The following is a 15,241-nucleotide window of genomic DNA, read 5'->3' on the forward strand; positions in this document are numbered from 1 at the left end:
ATTGGTGATCCTTAAAAAAACAATCCAAGCTTCCTGCAGCTACTAAATTATGATTCTTAAGACATTTCTGATCATATCATTCCTTTCCAAATTCCAAATTCCAGATTCCAAAAATCAGTGGCTCCATTTTGTATCTTGAATAAAAAAAACAATCTTATCAGTTGAGACCTAAAGTTCTAACTATCATCTGACTCCCATCTACCTTTTTAGACTTATACTGGCCTTTAAGTTCTTCATATTCCAGATAACCTATGGATACCTGAATTAGACATTTTATAATTGTGTCTTTACCTTAGAATCTCAGAATCCCTAATTTCCTTCAAAATTCAGCTCAAGCAATACCTGAAGTCTTTCCTGATTCCCCACATCTCCCAGTCAATTAGTACTTTCTCATTGCTATAAATGTGCTTACTGATGTTATTATTGGCTTTCCAGTAGAATATAAGCTTCTCAAAGTTAGGAACTTGCTTTTGTATCCTCCCTCCCTAATGCCTTGCACTCAGAAGATATTCCGTAAATGTTGAAATGAAACTCTGAAAGATTTGAGAACTTTAAATAATTCAATGTCCAACTGTGATTCCAGAGCCCTGATAATGACACGTGCTACCCATCTCTTTTCTGAGAGAGGCGATGGACTGGAGATGTAGGATGAGACATTCTTTTGGGACATAGTCAGTGTGGGGATTAGTTTTCCTTGACTATGTGTGTTTGCTACAAAGACTTTCTTTTTCTTTTTCCAATGACAAGGTGGGGAGGGAGGGAAGGGATAGGGATAAGATAGCAAAAATAAATAAATTAATTAAAAAATAAAGAAAAAGGGACCATAAAAAGAATTACTGGGAAAAGGTTAAAAGAAAGGCCAAAAGAAAAGCATAGATAAGCAGGAGCTTTGAAAACTACTGGTAGAACTTTTATACTTAAAAAGAAAAGGAAGCTATACAAAATGGGGACCTGTAATTTCATGTAGAATCTCCTTTTTTCCCTCCTACTCTGTATATGTGATGTGTAATGTGTAAAGTAAATGACTAATTTATTTTGTGCTTTAGCTCAGAATTTTTAAAAATTAGGGAAAAAAAATGAAAGAAGGGTCTTGTTGAGTCCTGTCCAAATCTCTGTGACCTTATTTAGGGTTTTCTTGGCAAAGATACTAGAGTAGTTTGTCATTTCTTTTTTTAGCTCATTTTGCAGATGGGGAAACTGGGGCAAATAGGGTAAAATGACTTGTTCAGGATCACACAGCTAATAGGTATCTGAGGCTGAACTCAGGAAGGTGACTCTTCCTGACTTCAGACCCTGAATCTATCCACTCTGCCACCAGCTACCCAAAGAAAAAGGGAGTAGTGAATGGATTAAGGCCCTAGGGAAGGGAAGTGATGAGAGCCTAGTGGAAGTCTTAGCCTTGGCTTGTGGGAGAGTCACTGTTCTCTGACACTAGAATAAAGAAAACTGTTAAGGTAGGGTGTGGTGATAGGTGGAAGGATGTGGGAGGTAGGGAATAAATCTTCATATAGGATCTGTCATGGGCCAGACACTGTATTCTAAATATTATCTCATTTGATCTTCATAACAACTCTGAGAAGCAGGTGCTATTATTAGCTTCATTTTTACATTGAGGAGGAAACCGAGGCAAAGTTAAATGACTGACCTAGGGTCACATAGCTACTAAGTGCCCAAGCTGGATTTGAATTCAGATTTTCCTGACTCTAGTCCAGGCTTACTATCCCTAGCTGTCTAGAATATCAAACAGCCGGCACTGGATGGTCATCTAGGAGAGAGATGCAGGATGATTTGCAGGGGATTTGGGAGCAATGGGAACAACAATTTACTTGATTAGAGATGTATACATGAATCCCAAGAAGCATGAGGCTCCAGTTCAGATTGGAGAGCATGAATTTCTATCAGACTCAGCATATTTTTCTAATTTCCCCTAGTAATACTCAGCAGTCTGTATTGTTGATCAGAGTTGTGAAATGTTAAGGTATGTTAAGTCCAGTGGGAGAGTGAGGGAATGAGAAATTCTAGCATATTCAAGTTGCAATGAAATGGCTGAGTGTAAAGCAGAGGAAGAGGAGAGAATAAAGTAACAAACTAGAAAGTAACTGATACCTTGGGAAAATAGAGGAGTTGAGGGATCCCCGGACCAGATGAGAAGTTGGCCATGTTCAATCGCTGTCTCTCCTTCTCCCCATTTTGCCTTCCCAGGCCCCATGGGTGATCGAGGACAGCCGCCCACCCGCTGGCTGGCCCCATGAAGGGGAGGTGGAGTTTGTGAACTATTCAGTGCGTTATCGGGAAGGCTTGGAGCTGGTGCTGAAGAATTTGAGTCTAAAAGTGAAGGGTGGAGAAAAGGTACGTGAGACCCCTGGATCTGGCTCAGTGCTATTCAGAATTACATGCAGGAGATGTGCAAGAATTACATAATATGTCCCTCATGGATGCAGCTCTGAAACAGAGGGTACTTGTAGGCTCAATGCCTCCATTCCTGAGTCTTTCTCTCCTCTTCTTCCAGTGTTCTAAGGTTCGAGGAGTTCAAGGCTCCAAAGCTTCTGCAGCACTTTCCCTCTCTTTTCCCCAGCACAGCATTACTATCTCACTATTCCATGTCTCCTTTCTACTATCCCCCAGGTTGGAATTGTGGGCCGAACTGGAGCTGGAAAATCATCCATGACCCTTTGCTTGTTCCGTATCCTGGAGGCAGCGCAGGGAGAGATCCACATCGATGGAATCAATATTGCATCCATTGGACTTCACGACCTACGCTCCATGTTAACCATCATCCCCCAGGTACAACGCATCCCTCACAGCTGGGATCATGTTCTTTTACTTGCCGTAGGACGAGATTAACTCTTTTTTGCAGCCGTGAGGAAGCAATGCCGACATGATTAGAGATTTGAGCCATCTTGGGGGCCTCTTCTTTTACAGACAAGAAAACAGAGGGTATATGATTTACCCAAGATCTCACAGCTACCAAGTGGCAGAATTGGTATTCAAACTCATATCCTTTCCAAAATCCAAATATATCCCACTGTTCCATGCTGAATCCAGTCCCTTTAAGCCTAGGGTACTGACCACATTGCCTCTAACCTGGGATTTCTGACTCCCAGACTTCTGTGTGTTGGGGAGACTATGTGGTTCATTATGAAGGAGATGAACCAGTAGGAAATTGCTAAAGGAGAAGCCTGGGAAACAAGGGGGAGTGTGGATTTACACAGCAGATAGGTCCCCAGCTTCTACTCAGAGAACTGGGGAGAATGTACACCAAGAAAAGGACTCTGAGTGCCTCTACTTCCCTTTGTCTCTCTGCCAGTCACTCTGCATCTCTCACTCTCACAGATTTGACATCTGTATAATGTTTTTTCTCCCCTCCGGCTTTTCTGGGATTTGTTTTCTGCCGACTGGACATTTTGGAGTCAGATTAGGCTGCTCATGGTTCCTGGTTAACAAGAAGACTTTGTGATTGGCAAGGGATGTTCGAGTTGGGGTTTATCACAGCTGTGCAGCGTGTGGGGGGCCAGGATTCATTGGGAGATTTTCTGTTGGGCTAGCTGCTTTTTCAATTCTCGGAGGATGGGATTGCTCTGACCTCATTTACTCTCTCCTTTCCCTTCTCTTTAGCTCTTGTTTTGGGCTCAGTGGGTCCCCAGATCTGCACTTGATTCATAGAGGAGGCACAGTGATGAATAAAGTATGAAACCTGGAGTCATGAAGATCTGGATTCAAATCTCACTAGTTGTGGGACACTTAACCTCTGTGTGTCTCAGTTTCCTCAGCTGTAAAACATAAATAATAATAGCACCCATCTTTCTGGTTGTTTTTAAGATTCAAATGAGATAATATTTGTAAAGTACAATATAAATAGTAGGGCAGCTGGGTGGCTCAGTGGATAGAGTACCAGATCTGGAATCAGGAAGACTCATCTTCTCAAGTTCAAATCCTGCTTTAAATACTTACTAGCTAGGTGCTCTGGGCAAGTCACTTAATCCTATTTGCCTCAGTTTCCTCATCTGTAAAATGAGTTGAAGAAATAATGAACCATTATCTTTGCCTAGAAAGCTCCAAATGGAGTCATAAAAAATAGGATTCAATCAAAATGACTGAACAATAACAACAAAAAATTAATTATAATAAGCTTAATAAATCAAATAATTCTCTGAGGCTCAGTTTCTTAATTTGTAAAATAGAAATAGTGATAATAATAGTGCCTACCTAAATTTAATATGATGATCAGTTGATAATAATGTATTTTAAATTCTTATGACCATTCCTTGCTGAACTTCCTTTGTTTCCCTAGGACCCAGTCCTGTTCTCAGGGACACTTAGAATGAACTTGGATCCTTTTGGCAAGTATTCTGATGAGGAAATGTGGCAAGCCTTGGAACTCTCCAACCTGCACAAGTTCGTGAAGTCCCAACCAGAAGGTCTTAATTTTGAATGCTCTGAGGGAGGAGAGAACCTTAGGTAAGAAAGCTGGGAAACAAATGGCCCAGAACTCCACACCCCTGAGCAGCTCTGAAACAGAGCCTCTCCCCACTTTCCCAGGGCTTGCTGAATCTGGAATAGTGGTTTATCCCTGCACGGTCAAGTGATTACTTGAGTAGTCCCTGTCCCATCTTCCACTGTAATAGGGAAGGGATCAAATCTGCTCAAGGCTCTTTCCCAGTTTTGACCTTTTAACTTGATCCTGGGTTTTGAGCTATGCTGGGAGGTATACTTAACTTTCACTGGAGTCTGAGCTGAAATTCAGGAGGAGATAAAGTCAGATAAGAGGAAATACTTCCTCATGGTCAGGTCATGACTCCAAGGGACTGGTCTCTCCTGAAAGCTCTTAAGTATGTCTAGACATTTCAGCATACTTATGGAACAATATATGGATTGATCATTTATAAGATCCAAATTCAGTACTTGTGATCTTTATTAACATGGGCAGGTCATATCATTGGGTTATGTCAGAAATGTTGGGTACTGGAGCATGGGGCATGGTATCATCCCTGAAAGAATTCCAATTCAAACTGTCTCCAAATCAAGCATAGGCTTTAATTTGGGGATTTACTTGGGGTAAGGTAAGTATCTGCAGACCTCCTCCTCAAGCAGAGACAGACAATGCAGCCCAGTGAGGACAGGGATTATATAGAAAGGAAAGTAAAATAAAACAGAATTGGGCAGAACAAGAAAATCAAATAATCTCAAATGAGATTTTGCATACCCTTGGACCATGTCAGATAAAGGATATGCATAGAAAAGGTCCTTGTACCTGGATTTATTTCAGATGAGGTATACATGGAAAAAGGTAAAAAGGCCATTTTATTCTAATAAGATCCAAGAGAGAGAGAAACAGAGACAGAGAGAAAGAGAAACCAAAGGACAGAAACAGAGATATAGACATACAGAGAGGATGATTAGGGCTGGAACAGCAACTAAGATTCCATCAACATCAATTATTTATTGGTTGTTCATTCATTTCAGTCATGTCTGAGTTCTGTGACCCCATTTGGGGTTTTCTTGGCAAAAATATTGGAGTTGTTTGCCATTTTCTTCTCTAGCTCATCTTACAGATGAGGAAACTGAGGCAAATGGGGTTAAGTGACTTGCCCAGAGTCACACAAGTAATGAGTATTTGAGGTCAGATTTGAAATCAGATCTTTCTGACTCCAGGCTTGGTACTCTATCAATTGGGCCACCTGGCTGCCCCCATAAATTAATTATTATTTTACACAGGAGTCAAAGTCTGGCACAGTAGTTTGGGGCTGGATTAGAAAAACCACTCAGGAATTCTCAAAGCCATAGTACAAACAGAACTGGCTAGATTTTTTTTCTCCAGGACCAGGTCTTAAACAAAAATCAATCTGATTTTTATTGACCATCAACAAGTCTTAAGCCAAGCCCTATTTGGTCACTGTTTGAGTCCTGACTGACTCAGATTGAATGCCAACAGCAATCATTTCTGCTTGGGCCAGAAACCCTGAGCATCTTCCCCTCCCAGATTCATTCATTTATTTATTTAGATTTTTTTTTTTTTTGACTAGATGAAAGAAAAGTTTGCTTCAATTGCTACCCACCCTTAATCACAGGATGGGTATGGCCTAAGTCAAACTGAGACCTGTTGACGACTTTAGCTTAAAAAGGCCGAGGTCTCCCATTGCATCCAGACCCATCTTCAGTCCTCCTAATCTCTATCTGGCCATTGGATTCAGATGGTTCTGGAGGGGAAAGTGAGGCAGGTGACCTTGCACAGCCTTCCCTCATTCAAGTCCAATTCACTTGCAGGTCATGGCTTCCCCTCCCTGATATTGTGGTCCTCTTTGAGGATAAAGGACAAAAAAATCAGAAACAATTCCCGGTACAGAATTGGGTCCAAATCCTGCTTCTCTTACTTATCAACTGGGTGAAACACGAACAACTCACAACCTTTCATAGCCTATTTTTTTTTTTTAATCTGAAAAATGGCATCTTTTTTACTTTGGATTAGATCTGTGATTCCATTGGAATAAGGAACTCCCAGGAAGGGCACTTCCTTTGCTAGTATATATCAGCGTCTATACTGCATGGGACACTGAGAGATTAAATGCCTAACCTGCAGTTGCCTGGTCCAGTGTATGTCAGAGGCAGGACTTGAACCCAGGACTTCCTGATTTTAAAAGCTACCTCTTACAGAGGTAATGGTACCTGTATCATCTTGCTTACTCACAGGCTGTTAAGAGGCTCTAGTAAAATGAGGACATATTACCTATATTATTTATCCCATAATGCTCATTATATGCCAGGCAGGGAAGCTGGGTTGCACAGTGTGGATAGAGTGCAGGACCTGGAGTCAGGAAGACCAGTTCAAATCTGACTGTGTAATGCTGAGCCAGTCACTTAATCCTATTTGACTCAGTTTCCCCATCTGTTAAATGAGCTGGAATACTCCAGTATCTTTTTTTTCAACTATTATTATAGCTTTTTACTTACAAGATATATGGGTAATTTTTCAACATTGTCCCTTGCAAAAACTTCTGTTCCAACTTTCCCCCTCCTTCCCTCCACCCTCTCCCCTAGATGACCAGTAATACCATACATGTTAAATATGTTAAATATACTCCAGTATCCTTTCCAAGAAAACTCCAAATAGGGTCATGACTAAAAAATGACTGAACGACATGTGCAAGGTGCTATTTACTATTGAAGGGGAAGGAGAAGGAGAAGGAGATGGAGATGGAGATGGAAGAGGAGTAGGAAAAGAGGAAGAGTACTCCGTATAGAGCTGCACTTAATGTAGAGGCAACAAAATGGCTAGTATAATGGGCTTGGGGTCAGGGAGACTTGAATTCTTCAACCTCTGACCCTTCCTAGCTGTATATAATCCTGGACAAGTCATTTAATCTCTATCCAAGTTCCCTTATCTATAAAACAGAGATAATATTAGCATTTGTTTCTCAGGATTGTTGTGAAGATTAAATGAGATAATATTTGTAAAGAGTTTTAGCACAGTGTCTGGCTTGTAGTAGTAGGCAGGCTTAATTAATAATAATGAGTTTAATTAATGCTTGTACCCTTCTGTATAATAGCCAGTTGGGATGATGGCCCCAGGCTTCAGCTTTGTCTCACTGTTGGCAGATGGGCAGTGACTCTGCAGACAGTCAGTATTTAAAGAGTTCAGGATCATGTACAAATAATCATTTTCTCCAAAAAAATCCCTTCCCCACCATATCTCTGCCCCCTCCTCAAACAAGGGGTGAGACACCCCCCTCATCCCCTCTACATGGCCTTCCTACAAGCTTCCCTTTAGACTTAGTCTGACCTGATTCATCCTGTATAAACATGTTATGGGTTGTGTGAACAAGCTTGTAAGTGACTTGTCCCTGCCCCCGGGGATAACTCCACCTCCACTCTTATTGTGAAGATCCCCCTCACAACTTTTGCTTCTTTGTCATCCCTTCCTCCTTACCTCTCTAAAACATAGCACTTTAGTAGACATTGGACATACCCTATTACCTAATTTTGTGGAGTTATTTAACTTTTCTGAGCCTCAATTTACTCATTTTTGCAATGAGAGAGAGATGGACTCAGTCTCTCTACTTCTTCATCTATGACCTACGATTCTGAGCTCAAATGCCCTTGGTAGAAAAGAAGCAACAGTCAGATGAAAGAAAAAAAAAATTCCCGACAACCTGAAGGGAACTGTCTTCTCTGGAGCCTTAAAAAAGATTTTTAAGATAGATGTTGCAGATTGTTAGATGGTATAGTGGATAGAGCATTGGGCTTAGTGTCAGGAGTCTCAGGAAAACCTGAGTTCAAATCTAGCCTCTGATATCTTGTGTAACCTTAGGCAGCTCACAAGCTCTACTTCTTAAATTGTAAAATGCTAACTTACATCTTGAGGTTATTTTAAGGATCAAATGGGATATTTGAAAAGTGATTAGCACAGTGTCTGGCACATAGAGAGCACAATAAAAATAGTAGCTATTATAGTTATTATTATATGCAGGTTGGAATAATATTCTGAGATAATCCTTCCACTCTGAGTTTGGAAATTTGAGCAGACTGTGGCTATCTTTCTGAGATTTCCCACCACTTTGCCTAAGATTCTAGAGGCTGCAAATTCAGCTTCCACCCTATGCCAACCCTTCTCCACCTTCTATTCTGTAATTCAGCCCCATTCTGTACACAATTTGTCATTCCTTAGCCAAAATCTTCATTAGTTAGGAGTGAGGTCAGCCAGCAGAGAGAGAAGACCTGGCTCTCTTACAAGTACTAATGACTCATCCATGCTGAGAGACAGAAGAGAAATGAATTCTTAGGCAAGCGGGGAAAGAGCTGCCTCTGGGAATGAAGAGATTTTTCTTTCAGGGCTTCAGAGTCCAAGGTCAAAGGTTGCTTTGGCTTAGTTTTCAGACATGGGCCCAGAACTACCTTCATCCCCAGAATATGATGGCAGATCCAGAATCCCATGGTGTTACCCCTGCCACACATGTATACCCATATAAACACACGAAGGGACACAACTCTGATAAACTTCACCTGCATTTTCCCTGTTTGTTAGGATTTCAGGGGCAGCACGTCTTCCTTGACTATTCATATACCTTCCTGTATGGATCTATCAAAGCATACAGCTTCTTTAAGAGGGAACTCAGTCTTCATTACATAATGAGATATAAGCTTTAAAGAAAAATTCTCAGGGCAATTCACTTCTACCTGTTTAGACAAAAGTGCATTCTGTCTTTCCCAGAAATTTGGTTTTGGTCAGAGAAAGGAGATAATCAATCAATCAATATTTATTAAGTAATTATTGTGTGAAGCATTGTACTAGGGATGCAAAGACCAAAGCAAAATAGTCTGTGTCTTCAAGAAATTTACATTCTAATAGGAAAAGGACTGACTTGTCCCAAGAACAAACTGATTTCACAATTTTATTGAGGATCAGTTTGGGACTCAGCTTTCATGTTGCTTTTTCCATTTCTCCCCCTTTTGAATATATGTTCCTTAAAAATAGGAACTGTGATGTTTTTGCCCTTTCTTTGTATTTGTAATACTTAATACAGAGCCTGCCACAAGTGCCTAATAAGTGCTTGTTGACTGACTAATTGATTATTCCAAAGTCCCAGCCAAGTGAGTTGTAGGATATAGTGAAATAAGCAAGAATAGATGGAAAGAGTCAAGTGGTTACTTGGAAAATAAAGGTTAAAGAGTCAGAACTGTGGATTATTGCATTGGTATTGGAAGTAGAGAAGGGGCTTGACTGAGGTGGGTGTGGGTGTGCTGGGGTATACCTTAAAGCTCCCTACGTTTCCCCAGTGTTGGGCAGAGGCAGCTTGTGTGCCTAGCCAGGGCCCTGCTCCGGAAGAGTCGGATCCTGGTGTTGGATGAAGCTACAGCAGCCATTGATTTGGAGACAGATGATCTCATTCAGACCACCATCCGGACCCAATTTGAAGGATGTACAGTGCTGACCATCGCCCACAGACTCAATACCATCATGGACTACACCAGGTGAGAAGCACATGACAATATTTTAATTATGTAATTCAGATTTTGGGTTATTTTAGCATGGTAATGTTGAGGATTATTTGGGAAAATGAATAAAACAAGATTTGAGTATTATATTGGGAAAGGGGGTGGGGGTGCAGATCCTTAGAGGAAATCTCATTTGTTATCATCATATTCACATTCATTTATTGAGTACCTATTATGTAAAAGCCTAGACAACACATCAAAAATTTGTACAATTTGAAAGGAATCGCATGTTGTGCACAATAGATTTGTAGTTTCATGCGCAACCATCTTTTTTTTTTTAATCATACTTGTTACAGAAATGCTTGTCTTACTCCATAAATTAAAAAAAAAAAGAATTTATACAAAAATGCAGTTTATGCCCTTAGAGAGTTTTTATGCTCTTTGGAAAGATACAGCATATACACAAAAAGATAAATTATACTGTCATGTACTTATCTTGCTAAGTGCCCAATGAGTAATACAGAAAATAAGTGATATAGGAATTTAGAGGAAGCAGCAGTTATTGTGGCTGTTTGGGAAGTCTGTGTAGGCCTTGAACTGAGCCTTGAGAAGACAGTTCTAATGAGGGTAGAGTTGAGAGAGATTACACATATACACACGCCAACATACATACATGCATATATGTGTTTATATATGTATATATGTGTCTATATGCGAGGTACTTTACAAATACCTCATTTCATTCTCACAACCACCCTGAGAGCTGCTTGTTATTATTATCCCTGTTTTATGGATAAAGTTAAGTGACTTACCTAGAATTACACTTAGGAGATAAACATATACACATTATATATTCACAATATGTATGTATGTATATAACATTATAGCTATATGTACATATGTGTGTATATGTATGTATATGCATATATATACATACATTTTTTCCCCTGCTGGATGTTACCCGTCATCCTGATCCCTACTTCTGCAAGAGATAACTCTCTTGCCCCTCTCTACTCCAACCCTTGGATCCATTGCCCTTTTCCCAATAATGAATAAAAGAATAAGCATTTAAGTGATTGATTACTATGTGCCAAGCTCTGAGTTAAGTACAGGAAATGCAAATACAAAAATGAAAACAATTCCTGCTCTCAAAGAGCTTATATAACAGAAAGGGGAGTAGTGGCCAGTGAAGGGTACTTTGGTTGGGAAAGTTACAAAATTGGTGAGTCCATGGGGGAAGATATGGAACTAGGAACAAAACCTTAGCATTGGTCATGATTCCTGGCTCCAGACATGGGGGCAGATGATTACCCTGGGAAAGGGAGAGGAGGAAGAGGAGAAGAATGAAGAAAGAAGAAGGAGGAGAAAGAAGAGAAAAAGGAGGAGGAAAGAGGAAAAGGAGAAAGAGAGAGACGAGGTGGCAGAAAAAAAAAAAGGTCTGAGAGTCAGGAGTGAAAGAAATCTTGGTGGGAGGACCCCTGCCCTGCCACTGCTCTCTGAGGCCCTCCAGACCCTGTCGTCTGTGCGGACACATTGCCTGGAATACCCCCAAGACCTCTTTGCTTTTCCATGTGCCATGAAACCCACCCTCCTCTTTTATATAGTCTGACCCTCTTAGAGTGTGAGCTGGATGAGAACAGGCTCTGTCTTCTTTGCTATTTGTAGCCCCAGAACTTACTGCAGTGCTGGGCATATAATAAGCACTTAATAAATGCTTTTCCCTTCCATCATGGCAAGGAGAGGCGACTGTGAGCAGAGGCTTGAAGACAAGAATGTGCAGAGTCACCAGTTTTCCGGCTGTGGGTTCTCATAGGGAAAGGATTGTCCAGGGCTTTCCACAGAATAGGAAGCAGTGCTCTTTTACTCTACACAAACAGGGACTTTCTTTGGGCCCCAAAGCCTTGGAGTCCCCTGACCAGTCAGGGTTGGACTTGAGGTGGTCATTAGGGGAAGCTGAGGGCTAGGGTGAGTCTTAAGGCTTGGAGGTTGTGGGCATAGATTCAGACTTTGAGCTAGAGGGAGCTAAAAAGCCCTCTGGTTTGATCTTTTTACCGACGAGGAAACTGAGGTCTGGAGAGATTGTCACAGAGGCAGTCCTTGGGCTCCATATCCTGAGCCCTTTCCCCACTGTTCCTTATTGCCTCTCAGATATCATTTGAAAGCATTTTAATCAATTCTTTGGCCGGGAAACCTGTATCTCCCCCACCCCCACCCCCGCCCGCATCTCCCTCCCCCCAAGAGCTCGGCAGCACCTGAGCGAGACCCCCTTGGGGAGGAGGACCAGAAACTCCGGCTGCTCGCTCTTCTTTCCGGCTCTGCCCCACCGCCAACCCCGGCCGGCCTTTCCCTTGGCCGGAGCTGGGGCCATCATCCGAACTCCTGCCGGGCGCTCTGTCCCCGGGCGGCTTCCCTGGGAGCCGGGATGGCATCCACCCGGCGGCGGCGGCAGAACAGAGCCGCTGGTAGCGGGGCAATAAGAGCAGGCGGCCGCCGGGCTGGGCGGAGGGATGGCCCCGTGGGTGTTTGGGGAACTTGGCCGCTGCCTCTGGGATCACAGCCGCGGCCGCCCTGTGGGCCCCGCTGCGTGCGGCTTCATGCTGCAGCCCAGCAGTTTGGTCTTCGTTAGCGATCCCTCCGCCTTTGTGTGCGCGTCCTGGGGGAAGAAAGCAGGGCTGGGGTTTGCGGCTCCCGACCGGGCCGCCTGTCCCGTCCCTGCGCTACCGTGTGACTGTTCAGAGAGGAGCCGGGCCGGGAGAGGACTCATTAGGGAAGATGCAGCTGCTCAGCGGGCAGGGATGAATCAGGCCCTGTGTTTTATCCCTGAAATCACCCCACTTACTGGGAGAGAAAAAGGCTCTGTAACACGCACATGCGCCCAGGATGGCCCTTGTCCACGTTGCTTTCTCTGCGGGGAATGGTGTGGTATCTCTTCTGCAGACCCATGGGGCTGGTGTCAGCTCCCGAAAGGCGGGTGGGCAAGAGCGGGGCCAGGATGTTCCCCTATCTTCGCCCCAGTGGGGTTTGTGGATTTGGCCAGTGATAAGCCCCTGACTTTTCTCTTCTCTGGCGCAGGGTCCTAGTTCTGGACAGAGGGACGATAGCAGAATTTGATTCTCCAACAAATCTCATCATGGCCAGAGGCATCTTCTATGGGATGGCCAAAGATGCTGGACTTGCCTAACGGACTCCACATTTCCTCCTGGCCATCACTGACTTCCCTTTGCAGGGGAAAATAACAGAGGGGGCTTTTTTTTTTTTTTTTTTTTTTTTAAAGAATACCGTGCAAAAGAACTGCAGTACTTGCGAGCAAAAAATAATAATAAAGAAAAAAAAAAAAGAACTTGATAGTTCATGTAATTCAATCCCCTTGTTTTAAAGGGACACAGTTTGGTACAGTAGAAAATGCCAGACTGGGAGCCAGAAGATCCAGATCCTAACGCTAGCCATGTAACCTGTGGCAAATACCACATCTGTACATGGAGCCTAGGGAGGACCTGCCCAGTGACATAGCATATTGGCAATGCCAAAATTATAAGGGTCTCCTCATTCCCAATCCTGTGCTCTTTTTACAGTACTATTCCTTCAGCATAAACATATATTGGAATGACAGTCATGTCATACACTCTAAAATCCAACCTCAGATTTTTATTCTCATATTTTCTATATAAAAGTATATAAAATCTAGAATGACATTCTTACATGCTCCCAATTCCCTCCCAAACTTTTTTTCCTCATATTTTCTATACAAAAACACTTAAAAATAAATCTTTTTTACTGGGAAGAACATTGAACCCCAAAACCATGCTCAGGAACTTTGTCCAACACTTTGGGATAATGATGAAGTTATTAAAGGCCAGAGCACTGATGAAATAAAAGATATATGGTAGCCACTGTGCATAGTTGTTTATTTGATTGTGTATGTGTCTGTACGTTCAAGAAAGAGGCAAACAGGCAAACACATTTACGGCAAACACATTTACCTGGTTGGAAATGTCTCAAAAATTCAAACACTGAAGTTTTTGGCTTACATGACTATCTAGATGAGAAGCATTTGCTTTTGCTATGCTGTAGAGATTCTGAGAAAAAGTAACACACAAAGATCCTTCTATCTAGCTCGAACCTGGACTTCAAGGACTTGGGAAAACATCTGACTCTGGGGGTCAAAATGCCACAAGGATTCCTATGCCATCCTCTTAAGACCAGTTGGCACCTCCTTTCACTGAGGCTGGGGGTCTGGAACATTTTGCTCCTCTAAGGCGCAAGAATGGAGTAGGTTGGGGAGATTGATGCTGTGTGTGAGGCCTATACATTCTTCCTTCTCATTTCAAGAAGTTGAATGTGGCACAGATGTGCTCTGCCTATAAAATTTAACAATCTCAAGCTAGTAAACAAGGTATCAGAGCTGAAAATTAAATCCTAAAAATCTTAAGCAAGAAAATGAAAACAGGTTTATCTTCTTTGGGGCAAAGTTCACTTCAAATACCAGGCTTGTGAAATGAAACAAATCTCTCTTCTTTATTATTTAAGACTTAGTTGCTTTAAAAACAATTGGGGGTGAGAGGAGTCATCTCGCTATATTACTGTCTTTTTTTTTTCAATGTTATGATTTGCTTCTGGGTTTGCTTTAATTTGTCTTGAGTGGATTTATAGCTGGTATACCTTCTTTGATCTACTTTTCCCACATATTCTGGTCAGTCTCTGCTGCAGTAACATTTGTTAAAAGGTTAATCACATTTTTTTTGGCAGGCTGCTTCTTTTCAGATCTTTATGGGCACGGGGCAGTCTTCCATCCTTATGATAAAACAACTATGAGCGTATACATGTCCAAATTATTCTACCTCTGGTCAGTGCTAAGAAAAGGTCTCAGTAATACATTCCGATTTATTAGGCCAATTTGGAATGAGGCCTACTTTTTGCCACTTTGACTTCCTTAAAACACCATAAATTTAGCTTCTTTCCCAAAGACCTGAAGGTGTAAGCCTGTTCTTGCTTTCCTATCCTTTGAGACCTCTGTTCTTATTGATACCATGACAGAAGCTGATTGCCCAAGTCAGTCTCTGTTCTTTAATGTAAATGGAATTATCATCAGATTTGATTAATCAGGAATGACCTCCATTTCTCAAATGCATGGCTGCTCTGGGGAAATAAAGGCTTCTGTTATGTTATGGACTGTAAAAAAGACACTAAACAATATGTCCATCTCTGTGACAATGACAATGTGACTGCAGCAGAAGGTCCAGGAGTAGAAAATGTCTATTATTCCAAAGAGTCTTTCCTCTGAAATTTTCCCTTAGTTTAATGCTTAGTTGTG

At 42.0% G+C, this 15,241-nt stretch overlaps 1 protein-coding gene across 2 annotated transcripts in view; it reads left to right on the forward strand.

The window, feature by feature from the left end:
• Positions 1-13,737, forward strand: part of ABCC3 (ATP binding cassette subfamily C member 3) — a 71,351-nt gene extending 57,614 nt beyond the window's left edge. For both annotated transcript variants that reach the window (XM_031966395.1, XM_031966396.1), the window contains 5 exons: positions 2,203-2,349; positions 2,626-2,784; positions 4,292-4,458; positions 9,772-9,966; positions 13,003-13,737. In XM_031966395.1, coding sequence (XP_031822255.1) covers positions 2,203-2,349; positions 2,626-2,784; positions 4,292-4,458; positions 9,772-9,966; positions 13,003-13,111 — 777 coding nt within the window. In that variant the 3' untranslated portion in view covers positions 13,112-13,737. The remainder of the gene's footprint in view (positions 1-2,202; positions 2,350-2,625; positions 2,785-4,291; positions 4,459-9,771; positions 9,967-13,002) is intronic.
• Positions 13,738-15,241: the final 1,504 nt, after the last annotated feature.

The sequence above is a fragment of the Sarcophilus harrisii genome, chromosome 4 (assembly GCF_902635505.1).
Source record: "Sarcophilus harrisii chromosome 4, mSarHar1.11, whole genome shotgun sequence".
NCBI lineage: Eukaryota > Metazoa > Chordata > Mammalia > Dasyuromorphia > Dasyuridae > Sarcophilus > Sarcophilus harrisii.